Genomic DNA, 23946 nt, shown 5'->3' on the forward strand with positions numbered 1-23946 from the left:
TTACGACACTGGGGAAACGTATTCCAAACACATCCTCCATTAGAAAGTGGATGTAACTGCAGATAGCCACCATCGTCCCAGCACTTCTTGACAAGCTGACACTCTTGACGGCAAGGGGTAATTAAAGGACAAAACAATTATTATTAAAATGTGTTCAGAATTCCTTTAATAAGAAATCTTAATGTTTTATTTATTGAAGCTAAATTCTGAACTTTATTACAACATATTACTAGTACTATAACTGTATTTTTAAATATCAATAAATAAAAGTTTAATTAATTAAATGATTCATTTGCATAAAATGACAAAATTGGTGACTTTTTTTAAGCAGAAAGAAAACCAGTCATAAAATTGCTTAATTAACTACACTTGCAGGAATCCATTTTGGAATTAGTTTTATGCTTATACTGTACTGTATTTTAAACTCACTATACACTATAACTTAGCTTTACAGGAAAACCTTTGGAGCAGGATGGGGGTTGCAGCAGCATCTTGGGAAACTCTACATGCTGGTGGAATCCCCACTCTGCTCCAAGGATTGTCTCAGAGATATTCAGTACTGTATTACTTTATTGTGATATCATTGTGTTTGTAAACCTTTAGGATTATCATCATAGTTTTATATAACTACAGTAAGAACTTTTTGGGGTCAAATATTAAATTTTAATTAAATGCTTGACATTCTAAATTAAATCTATTTAAACTTTTTGAGACCTCTATATATTTAAAAATCATGACAAGGTTAATACCTGGGGCTTTTTCTGTAGTTCTTTATTGCCAAGGTTTATTAGATCCAGTACAGCATACAAGGCTCTCACTGTATCAAAATCATCAGCCAGTAATTTTTTCACCTTCATTCTTGTTTCAACCAGTTTCTGAAATGTAAAAAAAAAAATTGAATATTAAAATGGTAATACATATATACCTTTTTTAATTGTGTAAATACTGAAGAAAATTTAAAATGAAATAACTAAAATTTGATAAATATATACTGGTATCATATGTAAGAAATTGACCTCGCTTATAGTATTACAAAACTTCTGTTCAACCCTTAACATGCTCGGGGTTTAATATCCTGTCATCCCCACAGGCGCATGTCATTTTGAAAAAAAAAATAATTATTTTTTCTTCCTAACCTGTTAATTTGTGTTCACTGATCACGGGAAAAATAATAAAAAATCGTAAGTGGCATATATTGCCTGCTATAGGGCGGGGAAGTCTGGCAAATTATAGGCGCTGACTCAGCATGCGTCCCAGGCGGTCTGTTGCTCGCCAGCTGTCAGGACGGAGTTGCCACAAAGAGATAATTACCTATTTATTTCAATGTTTCTGATTGATTTTTCATAGTTTTTTTGCTGTAATATTATTCAATAGTGTGTAGTTTGATATATTTATATAAAAAATGAGTCAATCATTGCTGTACTCAAAAATATGGTGTGCATATTGTTGATTCAATTATGTTCATCAATCAGTGAACAAATACTTTTTCGGTTATTACACTATAAGCACAGGTTATATATAAGTATCTGCATGTTTTGTTCACTATAACGAACCACTAAGTAGCTATTGTGAGTCAAAAAGTAACGAGGAGTGACCACCGTTTACCAGCCAGCCACTCCCGCCCTCCCTCCAGTCATCTGACTCACCCACATTCTCCTCCCACAATAATGTTTTTGCTATAATTCACTATATACAGACGTTATATATAAGTATCTACATGTTTTGTTCACCATAACTGTACATCTAAGCTTGTATGGTGAGTAAAGGCACAAAGACGTAAGACCTCACACAGTCAGCTGATGGCTGCTGCCCTGTATCAAAATCATCAAGGCCCTCATCTGGCCCTCAAGGCCAGACGCACTAATATTTCTCCTCCAACAATACTGTGTGGTGTTATTACGCTATATACACACACATTATATATAAATATCTACCTGTTTTATTCACCATACTTGTGCAAATAAACTGGTATGGTGCCCAAAGACCATCATGGTAACCAGTAAACAACACCGTTGTCTGCACGGTGGCGTCGTGCAGACGACGCCACCGCCCTCACCAAAATGGCGGCTCCAAACCTTCTCTTGCTGTTTATACCCTCTATACACACGTTATATATAAGTATCTACATTTGTGTTCACCATAGCGAACCACTAAGCTGGTATGCTGAGTGCAGTCAATAAAAGGTGGCCACACACGGGTCCGTCGAATTACCACAAGCTACACAAGCTTCACAAAGCTTCAGAAAGCTTCCTGGCAATACGTTAGTAATGAATAAATATGATATGTTAGGTTAGGCTGGGCTGACCTAACCTAAACTAACCTAACCTAACCTAACCTAACCTAACCTAATCTAACCGACGCTTGGATCGTCGACTTTATTTGGCGTCACCAGCTCTTTATTTTCGTCTAATTTCTTAATAAAAATATACTTTTTCAGATTAAAATTATGTTTTCTCGTGTTGTACATTCAGCACCAACATTATAATGAGTAAATATATCATATTTATTCATTACTAATATAAGCTTTGTGAAGCTTTGTGAAGCTTGTGTAGCTTGTGGTAATTAGATGGACCGGCCACACACAGTCAGAAGACATCGCCACCCTCCTCCCTCCCACAGCATTACTCCTCCCTCCATGGCGTACAGCGCTAAATATCACCACAATCCTGCTATTATCAGAACCCTGGTCAGTTTTATCACAGTCAGGGGTCTTCTGAAATAATATCATCGCTACATAATAGCATGAACAAGTATATTTTGGCATTTTTAGGCGATGCTGTGGTCACAAGCTGAACAACAGTGCTGTTAGCTCATGCTGCGTGCATCAGGCTTGGTTGCTCACTCAATACTGAGGCCAATAACACCCGGGAGTTTGGCCCACGATTTTTGTTAAAAATGGCGTCTATTTACAAGAGCCCTGATGAAGGTGTGGTGAACCCCGTGTATCCGCGGGCCATTTAAATCTTGCGTAGTACTCCAACACATCATATGACGTGATGCGCAGTTGACTGGAACAACGTCCAACACATCATATGACGTGATGCGCACTTTAAGGGTTAAAGTGTGGTTAGCATCGTACATTAATTCACAGCGTAATGCAATTATCATAACTTGATTTTAATTATTATCTTCTGGTTTTTATAATATTGTCTGGAACAATAAAGTGTAAAAGTGTCATTACAAGAACCCCTACCTCAAAAATGTAAAGTGTCATTCCATATTGTTTGCTTCCTGAATTTATGACATCCTCCAATCCCAAATTTAACAAACCTTTTTATATTCTTGATATTGCAATTGCCCAACCTCCATCCTAATGATAGTGATGGTTCTGCCACCCGACATCACCACCCTAATCCAACCCATGGACCAGAGTGCCACAGCAGTCTTCAAAGCGACAGTCTACAGAAAAGCCACTCATTTGTAACTAATGGAAAAGTTACATCAATTGGCATTATATTAGGAATGTCAAGAGAGCACAGGACAAAGTTCAGAGCAACTCCATGAACGACGTTCGGAGGTAACTTTGGAAGGTGTATGCACAATTTCACAGGATTTGTGAACTCAAGACAACGAAGTGACCAATACTAAGATTTGAAAAAAGGGTTGAATGGGAAAGGTTTAGTGATGGGCAAGTCCCCTTGGGAAGAAAATTGAACATGGAAAATTTAGTGAACCTAACACAAGAAAATCAGAGGAAGCAGGGGTAAACAACAACAGTGTAAATAATCCAGAAAACATTTACTCAGTTCTACAGCAAAATTATCCAGGCAATCCTGAAAAATAATTATTGGAATGTGGCTTATCAAGACAATTTTGCATGGATCTCGTGACTATACAAAGAAAAAAAAACCAGGGTTTAATGTAATGAAACGCCATTTTCTGGGTAAGACCCGGAGGCTCCTTGGAGCTTATCCAGGCTGATATGCTAATGTCAGACTTTGGCATTAGGCATGTGGATGGAGTTCTGTGGGCCTACCTGGGACCACAAGCCAGAACCTGGCCCCCTCAGAGAGGCATGGGGAGCAATGGCCTATAGAAACCCCCGTGTGGTTGGAAGCATTCTATGCCTGCCATTGACCGGGTCAGGCACCCAGAAAGATAAGCATCCGAAAACAAACCTCTATTCTGGTGGAAATTGCTACCAAAAGACGAACAAGTGGATAGAACTCCCTAAAAAGAAACAAGCCAACGAGCATGACGTCACACGTCACTACACCGCTCTCTGCGCAGCTCCCCCTCTGAAGGGTTGATACCTGGTTGATACCTGGTTGATGGGGTTCTGGGAGTTCTTCTACTCCCCAAGCCCGGCCCGAGGCCAGGCTTGACTTGTGAGAGTTTGGTCCACTAGGCTGTTGCTTGGAGCGGCCCGCAGGCCCACATACCCACCACAGCCCGGTTGGTCCGGCACTCCTTGGAGGAATAAATCTAGTTTCCTCTTGAAGATGTCCACGGTTGTTCCAGCAATATTTCCTATGCTTGCTGGGAGGACGTTGAACAACCGCGGACCTCTGATGTTTATACAGTGTTCTCTGATTGTGCCTATGGCACCTCTGCTCTTCACTGGTTCTATTCTGCATTTTCTTCCATATCGTTCATTCCAGTACGTTGTTATTTTACTGTGTAGATTTGGTACTTGGCCCTCCAGTATCTTCCAGGTGTATATTATTTGATATCTCTCTCGTCTTCTTTCTAGTGAGTACATTTGGAAGGCTTTGAGACGATCCAAATAATTTAGGTGCTATATTGCGTCTATGCGTGCCGCATATGTTCTCTGTATTCCCTCTATTTCAGCAATCTCTCCTGCTCTGATGGGGGAAGTGAGTACTGAGCAGTACTCAGGACGGGACAATACAAGTGACTTGAAGAGTACAACCATTGTGATGGGATCCCTGGATTTGAAAGTTCTCGTAATCCATCCTATCATTTTTCTGGCTGTCACAATATTTGCTTGATTATGCTCCTTAAACGTTAGGTCGTCAGACATTATTATTCCCAAATCCTTTACATGCTGTTTTCCTACTATGGGTACATTTGATTGTGTTTTGTACTCTGTATTATGTTTTAGATCCTCATTTTTACCGTACCTGAGTACCTGGAATTTATCACTGTTAAACATCATGTTATTTTCTGATGCCCAGTCGAAAACTTTATTAATATCAGCTTGAAGTTTTTCAGTGTCTTCAGCCGAGATAATTTTCATACTGATTTTTGTGTCATCTGCAAAGAATGATACGAAGCTGTGACTTGTATTTTTGTCTATACTGTATCTGATATGAGAATAAGGAAAAGCAGCGGTGCAAGGACTGTACCCTGAGGTACAGAGCTTTTAACTGCACTTGGACTAGATTTTATATGGTTGACCGTTACTCGCTGAGTCCTGTTTGACAGAAAGCTGAGTATCCAGCGTCCTACTTTACCGGTTATTCCCATTGACTTCATTTTGTGTGCTATCACGCCATGGTCACATTTATCGAAAGCCTTTGCGAAGTCCGTGTATATCACATCAGCATTCTGTTTTTCTTCTAATGCCTCAGTGACTTTGTCGTAGTGCTCAAGTAGCTGTGAGAGGCACGATCTTCCCGCTCGAAATCCATGTTGGCCTGGGTTGTAAAGGTCATTGGTCTCATGAAATTGGTGACCTGACTCCTAATCACTCTCTCAAATACTTTTATGATGTGCGATGTTAGTGCAACTGGTCTATAATTCTTTGCCAATGATTTGCTCCCTCCCTTGTGTAGAGGGGATATGTCTGCTATTTTAAGTGCATCTGGTATCTCCCCCGTGTCCAAGCTCTTCCTCCACACTATACTGAGTGCCTGTGCTACCGGCACTTTGCATTTCTTTATAAATATTGAATTCCATGAGTCTGGACCTGGGGCCGAGTGCATGGGCATGTTTTCAATTTCTCTTTCAAAATTTAGTGCGCTCGTGTTGATATCAGTTATATTTACAGGGGTTTGAATATCCCGCATAAAGAAATTGTCTGGATCTTCCACTTTCATGTTGTTTATTGGAGTGCTAAACATGTCCTCATACTGCTTTTTTAGGATTTCACTAATTTCTTTGTCATCCTCCGTGTATGAACCTTCACTTGTACTAATAGGTCCAATACTGGCAGTGGTCTTTGCTTTTGATTTCGCACATGTGAAGAATATTTTGGATTTTTCTTTATTTCCTGAATTGCTTTCTGTTTTAAACTGCCTTTCTTCAGTTTCATATGAGTGTTTCAATTTCCGCTCAATTTCTTCAATCTCCCTATTTAAATTATTCCTTCTTTGACGGGAAATTCGTGTCTGCATAAGCAGTTCCGTTATTTTTTTCCTGCGTTTATAGTGTCGTCTGCGTTCTCTTTCTACGTTGGATCTCTTTCTGGCTTTCCTCAAAGGAACATGTTCAGACAGACTTGATACGCTTCCGAAGTCAGTTTTTCTATTCCTTCTGTAGGACTTGTATTACTTAGAACAGTTTCCCATGGAATGTTTGTATTTCCCTGTTTATTATCTCCCAGTCTATCCTTTTATTATTAAAATTGAATTTACTGAATAGCCCCTCTCGCTTTATCAACGTTTTAGGTCTATTCTGAGTATTGATGGTCGTTTGCACTTCAATGAGCTTGTGATCTGAGTATGTGGTATCTGATATTGTAATGTCTCTGATAATGTCTTCATTGTTCGTAAAGACCAGATCAAGAATATTTTCATTTCTCGTTGGCTCCGATATCTGCTGATTGAGGATGGAGGGATGCCGGGAAGCCTCCGGGTCTCACCCAGAAAATGGCATTTCATTACGTTCAACACTGGTTTTCTGGGGGTAGCCACGTCAGCTCCCCGGAGCTACCTACCCAAAGATGAAAAACAAGAGGGACCTAATCAGGGAGGCGGAAGACGCACACCCCCACACGAAGCGGAGACAAAAACTGCAACTGCCAACCCAAGGCCACACAGGCCCGACAAGGCCCAGGAACATCAACAAAGGAACGCAGAGCCGAACAACGTGGGCACAGGGACAGACAGCAGGCTGGCAGGACCGAACCACCCCGAGGAAGACCCGAGAGAATCACCTCTTGGAAGAGGGGAACTCTGAACAACCCAAAGCGCGACCCCGTTCACAGCAGCCGTGGCACGCCAAGCACGACGCAGTGCCACAACCAAACACAAAACACGATGCACCCCCGGCCAGATCAACCAAGCAGCCAAGGACCCCTCCAGAAAGCAGCCGTGCCAGTCTTCACCAGAAAAGAAGGAGATGGCCGCAAGTGAACAAACCTATCAGGAGAACCAAAAGAGCCGAAACCCAGGTGCCGGAGGAGGGCATGAAGCACTCCAACCCGACCCCCAGAGGCCAATGCCAACAAGAAAAGTCTCGGAAAACAACTCAGAACCAAAGGGGCCACCACAAACCGAGGAGAAGAGAAGAGCACGCAATCCAAGAACCAGGACGGCTCAAGCAGCACAAGAGCAGGCCGGCGTCTCTGAACCACGCCAGAGACGGCTTGCGAAGTGGTGCCAAGGCAACCTCCAAAACCAAAGCAGCCCGGAGCGGCACCACCAGCACCGCAGAAGACAAGGCGACAGTATGTGGCAAGATGACTAAACCTCCACAAGAAAAGGACCAGACCACGCCAAGAAAACACAGCAAACCGACGAAGGGACAGAAAGAAAAAGGAAGGACCGCCGAAGGAAACCCCACACCGTTGCCAAGGCAAAGCACGCAGGTGGGACACCATCAACGAAGCCACTGACCACGAACAGATGGTGAGATACTCGAGGCAGAACCGAACCAGCCCCACCATGGACAGATCGTGCATAGGAAGAGGCGGAGCAGCAGGAAAACCTCGGGTGCTACCACCGAGCAAGCAGAGCCAGAACCCAAGCCGGCAAGGAATGAGAAGGAACATCTGCCGTACAGTCGGCAGGGAGTCGGTCGGCCGAGCGGACAGCACTCTGGACTTGTGATCCTGTGGTCCCGGGTTCGATTCCGGGCGCCGGCGAGAAACAATGGGCAGAGTTTCTTTCACTCTATGACCCTGTTACCTAGCAATAAAAAAGGTACCTGGGCGTTAGTCAGCTGTCACGGGCTGCTTCCTGGGGGTGGAGGCCTGGTCGAGGACTGGGCCGCGGGGACACTAAAGCCCCGAAATCATCTCAAGATACAGTAAACTTCCCAATGAAAGCGAGCTCGCCAGGAGATCGGAGACACTGTGGTTTTGATGCGAGACTCGTGAGAAGTGACACCGCGAGATCCGGAAATGCCAACTGGCAGGGTAAGCCAGAAAACCAGGAATCCAAACCAGGCAAGCCGGGAAATAACCAAACATAGGGGCGGTGCAAAAGCAGGAATCTGAACATGAAGAAAGTCCAACCTAGCCCCTCTACTCAGAGAGAACCCCAGCATCATCAGAGGCCTGAGATTGTTCAAGATGCCTCCACGACACACAAATGGCAAAACAGGCCGACCCCTCACAGTGACCAAGAGAGAACTGGATCAACACCTCCAAAGGATACCTGAACAACCAGGCTGTAAGTAATAAGTCAGGCTGAGCGCAGCCGTGTCAAACAGCCTGGGGCAACCAGTCTAGCAACGAGGAGGCCTAGTCGACGACCTGGCCACGGGGACACTAAGCCCCGGAAATACTGCAAGGTAACTGCAAGGCAGCAGTAGGTGTCAAGAAGCACATACTAAACCACACAACAAGGTGTGATGGTTCCTCTGATGAGGAACCCACATACAAAAAAATGCATCTACCACTCACATATTATCCCGCAGGTCAATCGACCTGAAGCGAATACAGAACAAGCCATACGGACTAGAAAAACAGCAACAGCCCCAGCAACGAGGGACACGAACGTAGAAGGAAGATGAGGAACAAGGAAGACAGGCAACAACGGGAATGAAAGGGACAGGACCAACAACATAGAGGCCATGTCAATGTCAGGTGAATGACAGCCGAGAGGCGGGACCAAAAAGTCAGAGTTCAACCCCCACAAGCACAGCTAGATAAGGACAACTAGGTGAGCACAGAGAATCCAGTGTATATGGAAGGGCTAAGCCAGGTACTGCAAGACGGGCAAGGAAAGAGTGACCCAGATAAGACCACAAAAAACCAGCGTTGAATGTAATGAAACGCCATTTTCTGGGTGAGCCCCGGAGGCTCCCTGGAGCTTATTGGGCTAATGTATGTTATATTAGACCGGGACATTGGCCATGGAGTTCAGACCTACCAGGGACCAGCGCCAGAACCTGTCCCCTTCAGAGAGGTTTCAGGGAGCATTAGCCCTGGAAAACCCCCTTGTGGTTGGGGGGTTTTCTTTAGCTGCCAGTGGCCGGAGTTAGGCACCCAGAAAGGTAGGCATAACAAAACAAACCCCACATGTTAAGAAACTAAAACAAAAAAATGAACAGAGAGGTAGAAACTCCCTACAATTCCAAGAAAACAAGCAAACATCACATTTTATTGCTGCGATGCTCATTCGTGCAGCCCTCCCTTCCCCGAGAAGGGAAGGGGAGGCCCCGGACCTCACCACGCCTAGCTTAGCACTTAAGTTCGGAAACTAAGCTTCAACCAACACAAAAAAAACGCGGACCTGTGGGGGGGAGGGTAGACAGGGAGCCTCTGGGGCTCACCCAGAAAATGGGGTTTCATTACATTCAACGTTGGTTTTCTGAGGGGAGCTCCTACAGCTCCTTTGAGCTTCATACCCAAAAAGTACAGCTCCTTTGAGCTTCATACCCAAAAAGTACAGCTCCTTTGAGTTTCATACCCAAAGAGAAGGAAAAGAAAATGCTGACCCGCGATGGTGCCGCCACAAACTCCGCAACACGAAGTCTAGACAACAGGCTGCAACCTGTGACCCAAAGCATCACAAGAACATCCAGGAGCAGACATGCTCACAAAATAACGGGCGGTCAGGAACCTGTGCGACCTGCAAATCCCCGCGCCTGAAATGAGCCCAAGAAAGGTTACCAAATAGAGCAGTGAAAGTTGGAAATGTCAGAATAGCACGGGCACGAGGATAGACCACAAGCTGGCTAGACTTAATAACCCTGCGAACGACCTGGGAGAGCCGAGCCCTGGAACAGGGAACGAAGGAAACTGGATCACCCCAAAGCGCATCCTCAGCCATGGCACACAGGTAACAGCGAAGAGCCGCAACCGGACAACCCACGATGCAACCCTGGCCGAACTAATCAAACATCAATAACCCAAGGACCTCTCCGGCAGCCATCACATCCTTCACCTGAAAAGACGGAGAAAACTGCAAACGTTCAAACCTACTACCAGAACCAGAAAAGCAGAAACCCCTGCGCCGGAGGAGAGCAGGAAGCTCCCCAACCCGACCCCCAGAGGCTAATGCCAACAAAAACAGGGCCTAGGAAAAACAATCTTGAACCAATGGGGCCACCATAAACTGAGGAAAGGAAAGATAAGAGAGCACCCTGACCAAGGACCAGGACGGCTCAGGCGGCGCATGAGAAGGCCGGAGGTGAAACAAAGCATGAGAAAATGTATGGAACGGAACGGATGTGAAGCTCACCCCGAACACAAGCTGGAGCGGCTCTGCCAGCGCCGCACGAAAATGAGGCGACAGGAAGAAGCATCAATGACGGTCCTGAAAACCAAGAAAGAACAAGACAACCCGATCCAAAAGACAACCTACGAAGAGCAAGAAAATGACGAAAAGTAACGCCAGGAAGTTTCATACGGTCGCCGAGACAAAGCTAGATGGGACACCATCAACGAAGGCACCCGATCACCAAGGAGACGGTCATACACCCTCGTCAAAAAGACCAGATGCGAAGAGCAGAGGAGAAGGCCGAACCAGCAAAGTACCGGACCGGTCCGACCTGCCAAAAAACCAGCGTTGAATGTAATGAAACGCCATTTTCTGGGTGAGCCCCGGAGGCTTCCTGGAGCTTATCGGGCTAATGTATGTTATGTTAGACCGGGACATTAGCTAAGGAGTTCAGACCTACCAGGGACCAGTGCCAGAACCTGGCCCCTTCAGAGAGGTTTCAGGGAGCAATGGCCCTGGAAAACCCCATATGGTTGGGGGTTTTCCTTATCTGCCATCGACCAGGGGTTAGGCACCCAGAAAGGTAGGCGTAACAAAACAAACCCCACATGGTAAGAAACTACAACAAAAACTGAACAGAGAGGTAGAAAACTCCCTACAATCCCAAGGAAACTAGCAAACAAGCAAACATCACACTTTACTGCCGCGCCGATCGTCCGCGCAGCCCTCCCCACCCCGGGAGGGGGAGGGGGGAGCCCCGGACCTACCGCGCCGGCTGCCAAGCTTCAGTTCGGAAGCTAAGCTTCAACCAACGCGAAAAAACCGCCGACCGGTGGGAGGGAGGGTTTCCAGGGAGTCTCCGGGGCTCACCCAGAAAATGGCATTTCATTACATTCAACGCTGGTTTTCTGTGGGGAGCCCCTACGGCTCCCTGGAGCTTCATACCCAAAGAGAAGGAAAAGAAAGGGCTAACCCAGGAGGCGGCCGCCACAAACTCTGCAACGCAAAGCCAAGACAACCGGTCGCAAACCTGCGACCCAAGGCAACAAGAACGCCCAAGAACAGATGCACATATGAACGGGCGGCCAAAAACCTGTGCGACCCACAAATCCCTGCGCCCAAAATGAGCCCGAGACGTCACCAACACAGCAGCAAAAGCTGCAAACGTTTGAACAGCATGGGCGCAAAGACAGACCGCAGGCTGGAAGAAGGAAAACACTGCGGACGACCTGGGAGACCCGAGCCCTGAAAACAGAGAACGAAGGAACTGGATCAACCACAGCGCATCCCCAGACAAGGTACGCCGGCAACAGCAAAAAGCACAACCGGACAACACAGGACGCACCCCCCGGCCAAACCAATCAAGCACCAATACCCCAAGAACCCCTCCGGAAAGCAGCCGTCACGACCGGCGCCAGGACAGAGAAAGGCTGCACACCTATAAAGCTACCACCAGTACCAAAGAGCAGGAAACTAAACCGAAGGGGCTACCACAAACTGAGGGGAAGATAAGAAAGCACCCTGAACAAGGACCAGGATGGCTCAGGCGACGCATGAGCAGGCCGGAGGGGAAACAAAACACGAGAAAACGTAAGAAACGTTATACTGTCTCCAAGACGAAGCTCGCAGGTGGGACACCGTCAACAAAGCCACCTGAACACTATAGAGATGGTGATACCCGCGTCAAAATACCAGACACGAAGAGCCAAGGAGAAGGCCGAACCAGTCACGGACAGGACCGATTCGGCCTGCTGAAAGAGACGAAGCCTCAGGAAAAACGCCCCGGGTACGGACACCTATCAAGCAGCGTCTGAAAAGAAGGCCGGGCCGGCCACCAAGGAACCATAAGAATGGTAGAGTACCTAGTGACCCAAACCCTCCGAAGCGCAAACCAGACAGCCATGAACACCCGAACCGTGCTGTGAGCCCGACGGACAGACAGACTCCATCAACTTCGGCCGACCTGGTGAGCACTGGTCACAAAGCCCCAGCCGAGAGATGACCCGTCCGTGAACACATCGAGCGAAGGCTCGGGGAGGTGCCAAGGCACGGAACCCCGAAAACCCCAAAGAGGAAGCTGGTGACGCAGCACCAACACAAGATCCCCGGAGGAACCCAAGGAAAGCAAGAGGCGGAAGGGAAGTCTCCGCAGGAACCAACCGACGCCGTAGCCAAACCCGACTCCGCTGGCAGACAAGCACGCCAAAGTGCAGACTCCCGCACAACCGCCCAAGCAACCGCTGAGCAACCCGGGACCCCCTCCTGAACAGCCAAAGGCGGGACCACAGCCGCAGTAACACTTCTGGAGGGAAGACAATGAGGGGCCCAAGAGCCTTAAACAAGGCCCAGGTCCGAACCCAGGACGGAAACAGATGGAAAAACCTCCAGATCACCAGGAAACCAAACCCAGCGATCTGGAAAGAACCATCCCCTGGCGAGCAGACAAGCGGACTGACTGGGAGCCCACACCAGCCAGTCGTCGAGGTAGGCCAGACACCGAATCTCAGACTCAGACAGGGCACTAAGATCCGGTAAAGATGCAAAGAGTATACGAAGTGCCCATTACAAAATAGGGAAGGCAATAAAAACAGCAAACCTGAAGCCCCACCACCAACCGTGCTAGCCCCAGAAAAACTGGAGAAAAACGTGCCAAGAAGTGACCTGGAGGTCCAGGGCCACCATCCATGCACCCGGCCCCAACAGAATCCGAACAGGAGACAACAGTCCTCCAAGGAGCGCAGAGGATCCAGGGCGCAGATTGAAGAAGTCCAGAAGAACTGCAGACGGGAAAAGCTCATGACTGCAAAGAGCAGACGGGAAGCCCAGAAGGATGGGGCGGATCGACCACGCCCCACGCACCCACGAAGAGGAAATGACGAAGCGCAGGGGAAGAAGCCCACCCCGCCAGCTCTGAACCCCCCCCAAGGGGGAGAAGCCGTCCTCCGACGCCAGCAGAGGCCGGAAGACAACCCAAAGCGCCCACCAACAGCGGGACCAAGCGAGAGGCAACAGAGCAAGCTGCTCCACCAGCGCCCAGTCAACAGAGAAGGGAACAGAACCCCTTCCGAAAGAAAAAGTACACTACCTAAGTCATGAGGAGAGACTACGGGAATGAAACCACACTTCGCTGGAAGATGAAGTGAGGGGAGACCTGATCACCACATTCAAGATACCCAAGGGAATCGACAGGGTGATAAGGACCGGCTATGTAACACAAGGGGCACACGCACTAGGGGACACAGGTGGAAACTGAGTACCAAAAGAGCCAGATAGAATTATTTTTTTTTTTTTTTTTTTTTTTTTTATTTTAGTGTCTGAATGGTAACGGGAAAGCACTAGGAAGTAATGTGGTGACTCCACACACAAATAACGAGGCTGACCCCCATACAATGTCACACGTAGACATGATAGAGCCCAAGAGGCACAGGAACCTATACACCTGTTGATAGACGGTTGAGAGGCAGGACCAAGGAGCCAGAGCTCAACCCCCGCAAGCACAACTAGGTGAGGACATATATTGTAAAAGTACAAGTCGCCGACTAGTGGGCAGAGAGCACTACGCCGGCCAGGCAAAGAAGGCACAAAACTGCATCAAAAGGCCCACCTCGACAGCAAAACCGCAAAGTCCCAGCACAACCACAACATGTGCCAAGACCCAAAAAGATCAGTCTGCAAGCCAGGAAGACCCCGGAACCCCAAAAGGCAGAACCGGGTCACACGAGGAAACAAAGTCCCCTGAACCCACAAAAGGGGGCCCAAGAGGAAGAAAACCTCCAGAACGAAACCAAGGAACCCAAAGGAACCCAGAATCGAACCAGGGGGAGCCCAACCACCACATTTGCCGGCGGAGAACACCACTGAAAGGCTAAACACAGCCCCCAGCAGAGCCCCCTGGGAAAACGGTCCCAACAGACCGAAAACCGAGGGACAAGGTGAGGGAGCAAGCATACCAGCCAGGGGCACTGAGCCTAAACCCATAGGCTCAGACCCAAAAGCAACACCCAAACGTTCCCAGAGGAACAGGCAACGGCAAGAAAACACCAGAAAAACAAAGAAACGACAACAGGAGAACAAAAACCATGACAAAAATTGAAAACTCACCAGAGACGCTCGCTCGCACACCCAGACGCATGTAAACAAACCGCAACGCCGCCCTGGTGGCCACGCCGGGAAACCGGCAGACGAAAATGGCCGCCAGCAGGGGCTGTGACTGACGCTAAATACACAAAAACACGCCAGCAAATGTGGGAAGCTAGCAGACTGGATGGGCGAAAAACGGCGCCCAACAGCAGAAAAACCCCGGAAGGGGCAAAGCCGCCCCAGAACTGCTAGCAGGCAACCCCCACAGCCCCGGGAACCAAAAACAGAGGCCCCGGGGCAGAGCCGTCCTCCAAGCCCTCCGCCCTTAAAGAAAAGCAAGAGTCCATGGGAAAGGCAACAAGAAAGGGCCGCTGGTAAGACCCAGAAGCCTTGGCAGGAGGCACAGGCTCAAACCTCCGTCCCCAACCCGAACGGGGCAGCCCCCGAAAACCGCCCGAGTCTCTGCCGCAACTAAACCCCGCCCCGACCCCGAAACCCGCAGACGGTCCGGAGCCGGGAACATGGAGGGAAAGGGGCGAGCAGCACCTAACCAAACGGGGCGGCCACGGGGCATTCGAGTGGGAAACCAACCTAGCATGTTGCAGCAACCTAACCTAGCTTGCAACACGGATGCCGCCTGTACTTTGAACAGTAATAACATCAGGAGAGTACAGGCATACCTCAGAATAAGAGTTTAATCCGTTCCTGGAGACGCCTCGCCTTCCGAAAACTCGCATTCCGAAGTTAATTTCCCCATAAGAAATAAAGGGAAATGAATTAATCCGTTCCTGACTACCCCAAAAACCCCACATCAAACTAAATTTTTATACCTAATTTACCTAATTCATCTAAATAAACCTACAAAACTGTGTTCCAGTTATTACTTACCTTGCTGTCGAGTGCTGTAGGCGTATGGAAGATGGTGAGGAGGGGGGAGGAGGAGAGGAGTTACTGTTTGGAAGGGGAGTCCCCTTCCATAATCACATCACATAACCCCATGCCTTGTAACACTATGGATACCACTTCTCTTTCTAAATTTTTCAAACCAGCCCCTGCTTGCCTTAAACTCTTTCTTATCTGCATCACTCGTTGCAGGGGCATTCTTTAGAAGGTCTTCGTGCAACACCCTGGCTTTCTCACAAATAATGGCCTCCGAAACACTATCACCCCTCAACTCCTTGTCGTGTATCCAAATTAATAACAACTTTTCCACTTCTTCAAGTATTTGTGGTCTTTGTGCCGTTAATGTTCTTACTCCTTTTGCCACTTTAGCACCCATAATCTTATTTTTCTTCTTAAGTATAGTGCATATTGTTGATGTGGCTTTGTTGTACTGCCTACAAAGTTCAACAACACGTGTACCGTTCTCATGCTTCCGAATGATCTCTTGTTTCTCCTCTATTGTCATCCTCACATGAGCTTTCTGGCCTTTATCCTTACCACTGGCTTTCTTGGGACCCATGGTGAGATATATAATAACAAATTGTATAGATAAATCACCAAAAATCCAACAAAACACTGAAAATCCGCGAGAAGAATTGATGTGGGGGTAGTCACTGAGCGCGAGACAATGGTAAACTGAGGGGCGGCGGGGCGGAGGGGCGACGATCTCCGAACCACCACGCGCTAGGTCTGCCTGTACGCGTATCAACAAACTCGCGTCCCGAAGTAACCCTCGCCTTCTGAGACAAATTTTTGGAGTAAATACTGCTCGCCTTCCGAAAACCTCGCATACAGGGACAATCGCATTCCGAGGTACCACTGTACTGGAGAACAGGCAGAGAAACACTCGCAAGACTCCGGGTCAAGGTGTCGTGACCCAACAGGCAGCATGACGGAGGTAAAAATGGCGACTGTCACCCGGAGACAAGGGAACAGCAACCAACGATCCCGTACAAGACGGGTTGGAACCCGGAAGACACATTCAATGGTCCCCCGAGCCCAGACAGGGGTTTCCAGGGCCCGTAGGGTAACAACTACGGGAAGCCCGGGCAAGGTGTTGCTAACCGGTTAAGAAACCCAAACATAACAAGAGGGTAGATTATAGCACTGAAAACCCTTGAGACGTGTACAATCACGGGGGCCTAGCAGAGGGCCGCCAAACACTACCAGTGGAACTATAACCACCTTAGGCAGACCCCCACCAGGCATGAAAAATTAAAAACAAAAGAAAAACCCCGCAAAAGTACACCGTCTCCAGAGGCAACAGAAACCGGCCACCGCTTAGGTGGCAGGCTGCGCAACACCTTGACGCCCTAACCAGCACAATACCAATCCCTACCCAGGGCCAAACAAGGGCCCCAAGCCCCAGCTGGCCCCAAGGGCGAGGCAAATGCCGAGCAGCAAGAACCTCTACGGGAATGGTTCCCGAACGCCCCAGGGAAGATAACCCTGTTACGCAAGGGCAGTACTCACAGGGCGCTTAGGGAAGTCAGCCACTAAGCACATGCAGCCCCGGCACTGATGAAGTACTCCTGGCCACCGCACAACACAACACACGGCAGTGAACGCCACACAAGGCAAACACCGCCTAGGAAACTGAGGCCAGAGAAGCGTCAATCCCGGTTGACATTAGCGAACGAACTGAAGCTTGGCAGCTGGTGCGGTAGGTCCGGGGCTCCCCCCTCCCCCTCCCGGGGTGGGGAGGGCTGCGCGGACGATCGGCGCGGCAGTAAAGTGTGATGTTTGCTTGTTTGCTAGTTTCCTTGGGATTGTAGGGAGTTTTCTACCTCTCTGTTCGGTTTTTGTTGTAGTTTCTTACCATGTGGGGTTTGTTTTGTTACGCCTACCTTTCTGGGTGCCTAACCCCGGTCGATGGCAGATAAGGAAAACCCCCAACCATATGGGGTTTTCCAGGGCCATTGCTCCCTGAAACCTCTCTGAAGGGGCCAGGTTCTGGCGCTGGTCCCTGGTAGGTCTGAACTCCTTAGCTAATGTCCCGGTCTAACATAACATACATTAGCCCGATAAGCTCCAGGGAGCCGTAGGGGCTCCCCACAGAAAAGGTGGAGCCGGTGGAGAAAACAAGGCTAGGCCAGCTACCGAGGGGCCACGAGGACTACTGGCCCAGGGAAGGACTCCAACCAAGCCAGAACCCGAAGCACAAGCTGGACCAGGGGGAAGAGGTACAGGTACCTCCACTTCGACCAGTCCTGCCGAAAGGCATTTACCGCGAATGCCTTGCAGGCGGGGAAGGGTGCCACATAGAATGGGAGACACTAAGACCAAGCTGACGCAAAGATGTCCATGTCCAGCAGAACCAACGAAACGAGGCAGCAACGACCAGCCATTTCATGAAAAGAGGAGTGAACGGAGACAGGATGTCGGACACACCCCAGACATGAACTGCACAGAGAGACAAACCCCAAGAAACCAGCAGGCGAGCCACCCAAAGGGACCAACCCCAAAGAGGCAAGGACCGAAAAGAACCCCTGTGGTTCTGGCAATGAATCACCAGCAGACAGTTCGAATGGGGCCGGATGGTAGAGCCCCGAGGTACCCGAATCCTCTGAAATGCAAACCAGACTGCCGCAAACTCCCGAACTGTGCTGTGAGCCCGACGGAAGGACGGACTCCACTGTCCCTGGCCGGCCTGGTGAGCACTGATCACAAAGCCCCAGCCGAGAGACAACCTGTCCGTGAACACATCGAGCGAAGGCTCGGGGAGGCACCAAGGCACTGAACCCCGAAAACCCCAAAGAGGAAGCCAGTGATGCAGCACCGACACAAGGCCTCAGGAGGACGAATCCAACGATCGCTAGAGAGGCGGAAGGGGCGTCCCCGAAAGAACCAAAACAGATGCCGAAGCCAAACTCGACCCGGCGGGTAGACCAGCAAGGCAAAATTCAGACTCCCGCACAACTGCTCGAGCAACCGTCAAGTGACCAGGGATCCCCCCAGAAACAGCTGAAGGCGGAACCGCAGCCGCAGCAACGCTTCTGGAAGGAGATAAAAGTGAACCAAGAGTCCCAAACAAGACCCAGCCAGGGCTGAACCCGGGACGGAACCCCGATGGAATGTTCTCCAGTTCACCCAGAACCCGAACCCGGTGAGCTGGAAAGAACAACATCCCTGGCGAGCAGATATGTGGACTGACTGGGAGCCCACACCAGCCAGTCGTTGAGGTAGACCAGAAACCGAATCCCGAACAGACGCAGGCAGGTCACCAAGATCCGGTAAAGATGCATAAAAACACTAAGTGCCATATACCAACTAGGGAAGGCAACAAAAATGGCAAGCCTGAAGCCCCACCATTAACTGTGCTAGTCCTAGAACCCTGGAGAGGAACGTGCCAAGAAGTGACCAGGAGGTCCAGGGACACCATCTAGGCACACGGCCCCAACAGAACTCGGACCGGAGACAACAGCTATCCGAGGAGGGGGCAAAGAAACCAGGGCGCAGACTGAACAAGTCTAGAAGAACCGCAGATCTGCAAAATTCCGTGTCGGCATTGGAATCGGCGGGAACCCTAGAAGGGGCGGATCAACCGCGTAAATATGTATATATATTAGACAATGGCAACAGTCAATCGAAGGAGTTTTAAGCCTACCGGGGACCAGAGACAGAACCTGGCCCCCCTCAAGAGAAGCACGAGAAGCAATGGCCTAAAGACACCCCCGTGAAATTGAAAGCAGTCTTTGTCTGCCATCTACCAGGTCAGGTACCCAGAAAGGTAGGAATTTCAAAACAAACTACTGCTGGCCCAAAAATTGCAAACCGAAAGCCAAAAAACCAGCATTGAATGTAATGAAACGCCATTTTCTGAGTGAGACCCGGAGGCTCCCCGGAGCTTTACCGGCTGATATGCTAATGTCAGACTTTGGCATCAGTCATGTATATGGAGTTCTAGGGCCTACCGGAGACCACGGCCAGAACCTGGCCCCCTCAGAGAGGCAAGGGGAGCAATGCCCTATAGAAACCCCCGTGTGGTTGGAAGCATTCTATGTCTTCCATCGACCGGGTCAAGCATCCAGAAAGGTAAGCATTCCAAAACAAACCCCTATTCTGGTGAAAATTGCTACCTAAAGCCGAACTAGTGGATAGAACTCAACAGAAAACAAGGAAACTAGTATCACGTCATATGTCACCGCGCCGCTGTCTGCGCGGCTCCCCCCTCCCCGGGAGGGGGAAGAGGGAGCCCCAGACCTCCCACGCCGGCTATCCACCCATCAGTTCTGAGGCTGGATGTCAAAACACGCGAAATACCGCCGACCGGAGGGAGGGAGGGTTGCCGGGGAGCCTCCGGGTCTCACCCAGAAAATGGCGTTTCATTACATTCAACGCTGGTTTTCTGGGGGGAGCCCCGTCAGCTCCCCGGAGCTAACTACCCACAGAGGAAGGTCAAAGGGACAGAACCGGGAGGCGGACACCAAGCACCCCCCAAGGACGCGAGACAACCGGCAGCAAACGCCAACCCAAGGCGCCACAGCCCCGAAAAGTCCCGGGAACAACACGAGAACAACGAGCAGCAAGGCTCGTTGCCTTGCTGGACACGAACACCAAAAATCCATGCCCGAAAGACCGCAAGGCCACGTCGCCCAGACGGCAGCGAGAGCAGCGAAACCACGAACGCCACAGGCATGAGGGAAGAACACAGGCAGCTTAGCCGCAAGAACACGGCTGACCACCCGGGACACTATCACCCGCGAACCGGGAAGAACAGAACCGGATCAACGCAAAACGCGCTCCGGACCCAAACACCGTGGCACGCAAACAACAGTGGAGGGCCGCCACTGAACACAAAAAACGACACCCCCCCGGCCCGACCAACGAAGCACCAACAAACCCTGGACCCCTCCAGAACGCAGCAGAACAGTACCCGAACCAAGGGGTATGAACAACTGCAATAGACCGAGACAAGGAAGCACATCACAGGACACAGGCTGACAAATGCCTAAGAACACACGCAGAACACCCTTGCTGCAGAGGAGGCAGGAAGAAAGAGCAGAAGCACAAAAACCCCAGGATAACAACCAGGGGTGGACAATCAGGCAGGGACAGAAAAACCCCCACGCAATCCCCAGACACAAAACGGCAGCAAAGTGCCACTCCACAACCGGACACAGGAACAAGGACACGCCACCGTGAAACACAGTACCAATGCACACGTGCAGCAGCAGCAACAGGCACCACTGCAACATGCAACATGTAAATAGCAACTCCCTTCTGCAAAGGCAGAGAACGGAGCAGGCAGACCCCAGACAGGGCCAACGGAGACACGACAAAACCCCGCAGGCCCAGAAACCTGCACCAGGCGACCGAAGGCGGAGAAAACCCCGCTCGATACCTGCTGGATGAGGTACTGGGAGCTCTTTCACACCTCAAGCCCGCCCAAGGCCAGGCTAGACCAGCCAGAGGGTGGCCCACCAAGCAGCTGCTAGGAGCAGTCCACCGGCCCACATACCCCCCACAACCAGGACGGGCCGGAACTGCCATACGAAAACAGGCTAGTGCGCCCTGGAAGTCCACGGACGAACCAGCAAGAAGGCTTATGCTTACAAGTAGGTCGTGTAACAAGCACAGACCTCTGATGGTAATACAGTGTTCCCCAAATGTGCCAATAGCACCACTGCACTCCACTGGTACCATCCCACACGTTCTACCAGATAGGCGGGACCCAAGAGCCAGAGCTCAAATCCTGCAAGCACAGCCAGGAGCCTTACCAGGCGAGTACAGAACCAACCCTACAACCCCCACACCTCACAACATTAAAAAAGGAGGGTCCCCTGAATGACTCCAGCATGGGTTGGACATGCACATGAGGGGGACAGGAAGGGTTGAAAAAGGGACAGTCACTGGTGTGCGAACGGTCTCAGTCGTACAAAAATATACCTAAATAAAGACAGGTATATAAACAACTCCGCATCCAGCGCCCGGCCAAAAGACGCCAGATCGCAGAAACTCACCTGGCGAACGGTGGCACGAACTTGACACGACTCAACCGTGCCCAGAAGAACCAGGGAGCACTGCCAGGTGAAGACGCCAGAGCCGGACCCTGCCGGACCCGCAGGAAAGCAGGGAGAGGCGAAGGAGGCGGTCCACACCCGTGACACAGGGAAAACTGCGGTGTCCTCCCCACAACTGGGAACCAGGACACCCCCGGCGCGAAGGGGCACATACCGCAGCCAGGGAGAAGAACGAGAGGCGAAGCACTGTAGCAAAAAGGGCGTAAAACACCAGCACTGAAACACCGCCCAGACCAAAACAAACTCCACGGCGCATGCGCATAACACGCTGGCCGAACCGCACACCCTCTCTGCGGGAAGGCGCCAGCCAGGACTACTGCACGAGAAAAGTAGCCAAAAGAGGAAGCAGGAACAATAAAACCGGCCAAAGAAGCAAAGAGCCCAAAAAGGAACCCAACCGGGCGACGAGCAGCCTACCCAACCGGGTGACAAGCAGCCCAACCGGGCGACAAGCAGCCCAACCGGGCGACAAGCAGCCCAACCGGGCGACACGTAGCCCAACAGGGCGACAAGTAGCCCAACAGGGCGACAAGTAGCCCAACAGGGCGACAAGTAGCCCAACAGGGCGACAAGTAGCCCAACAGGGCAACAAGGAAGAGGAGCCGACAGACGTTCCAATAATGCGGGAAGTAGCGAAAAACCTTCCCGTACCCTCGAGAACACAGAAGCCAACACTAGTCCCGAAGGCATACGCAGGCGCACCCGAGATCAGAAGTCACGCAGAACCCCATCGAACGGAGAAACATGATGAAAACACCGTCCCAAAAAGGGGTGGGAGGAAACATCCACCCACAGGACGGAACCAACCGACTCAAAGGCCAAAGAACCGAGCCCGGGGAGGGGCCGACGCCCAACAGCATGTACGGCGAGTGGGGAGGAAAGACCCCACTCCGCGTAACCACAAGCCCCGGGAGCCCACTGGCAGACTCATACAACACGGCTAGAGGAACAGGCTCAAATACCCCCGTCACTACCCCAGAAGGGGAATTCCCCAAGACTGCCCGAGTCTCAACACCACCAAAAACCCCGCCCCGAACCTACAGACGGTAAGGAACCGGATGCAGGCAGGAAGGGTGATCCAGGGAAAAGACAAGGGGGCGTGGATGGAACCGAAGCAACCAACACCCCCAAGTGTTGGTTGCCCCAACACTTGGGGGTGTTGGCTGCCCCAACAACGGGGCAGCCCCGGGGCTCCCGGGAAAGAAACCACGAGAACGTTGCCACCACCAAGGCTCAAGTGCAACGCCCCTGCTGCCCACACCCGCTTCGTTAGCACAACTGGGTAACCAAGCCACAACGAGCAAGCAAACTCGCAGGACTCCGGGTCGAAGGTGTCACCGACCCCACAGGCAGCAGACGGAGGCAAAACAGAGAGTCACCCAGAGACAAAGGGTGAGAGCAACCCTCAAACTCGCTGGAAGCGAGGGGGGGACTCTGGGGACACATCCATCGGACCCGCGCGCCCCCAGGGGTTTCCCAGGGTCCCGAGCGTTTACTATAAGAGGACTCGTGCTCAGGTAATCCTAGGCAGGGTACTGCTAACCGGCACCCAAAGCTACCAAACAACTTTCTAAGAGCTGAACCCCCGGGACGTGTGCACTCACGGGGACCTAGCAGGGGGTACCACCAGAAAATACTCAGAACACAAGGGACACAAGGGGTAAGAACGAAGGCAGACGCCCCCCCACCAGGTAGATAAACAAAAAGAAAAAGAAAACTCCGCAAGAGGACAGCGTACCCAAGCGGAACAGAGCCGGCCGCTATGATTGGTAAAGACAAGCTGCACAGTACCCTGCGCCCCACCAGTGCAAAAACTGCCCCTTACTCTAAGGCGAACAAGGGAGACAGAACACCCGAGCACACAAAGAGCGGCCGAAAACCAAGCAGTAAACGGCCAAGCAGGGGGAGGACCCAAGGAACTTGTGGAAGGTGGCCCCAAGCCCCAAGGGCAGTACTTACAGGGCACCTAGGGAAGGGAACCCTAGGCGCATGCAGCCCGAGTACTGGAGAATCACTCCCGGCTCACGCACCACCTAGAAAACAGACACCACACTCTAGGTACAGTGCTGAAACAGCCACTGGAGCCGGAGCACATAACCGTTGCCTATAGCATCAGCCGAAGAACTGATGGGTGGATAGCTGGCATGGGAGGTCTGGGGCTCCCCCTTCCCCCTCCCGGGGAGGGGGGAGCTGCGCAGACAGCGGCGCGGTGACGTATCACGTCATACTAGTTTCCTTGTTTTCTGTTGAAGAGTTCTATCCACTTGTTCGGCTTTAGGTAGCAATTTTCACCAGAATAGGGGTTTGTTTTGGAATGCTTACCTTTCTGGATGCTTGACCCGGTCGATGGCAGACATAGAATGCTTCCAACAACACGGGGGTTTCTA

The 23946-nt window shown here is 50.4% G+C and overlaps 1 protein-coding gene across 6 annotated transcripts in view; it reads right to left on the minus strand.

Annotated features, from left to right (window-relative positions):
• The window catches only part of CysRS-m (cysteine--tRNA ligase-like protein, mitochondrial), a 156107-nt gene that overhangs the window by 19019 nt on the left and 113142 nt on the right, over nucleotides 1-23946 (minus strand). For all 6 annotated transcript variants that reach the window (XR_011223584.1, XM_045760549.2, XM_045760550.2 and 3 more), the window contains 2 exons: nucleotides 750-875; nucleotides 5-103 (listed from right to left, as the gene is read on the minus strand). Coding sequence is in view for 5 of the 6 variants with exons in the window: in XM_045760549.2 (XP_045616505.1) it covers nucleotides 5-103; nucleotides 750-875 (225 nt within the window). In the remaining variant the exon portion in view is untranslated. The remainder of the gene's footprint in view (nucleotides 1-4; nucleotides 104-749; nucleotides 876-23946) is intronic.

This window comes from Procambarus clarkii, chromosome 63 (genome assembly GCF_040958095.1).
Source record: "Procambarus clarkii isolate CNS0578487 chromosome 63, FALCON_Pclarkii_2.0, whole genome shotgun sequence".
Lineage (NCBI taxonomy): Eukaryota > Metazoa > Arthropoda > Malacostraca > Decapoda > Cambaridae > Procambarus > Procambarus clarkii.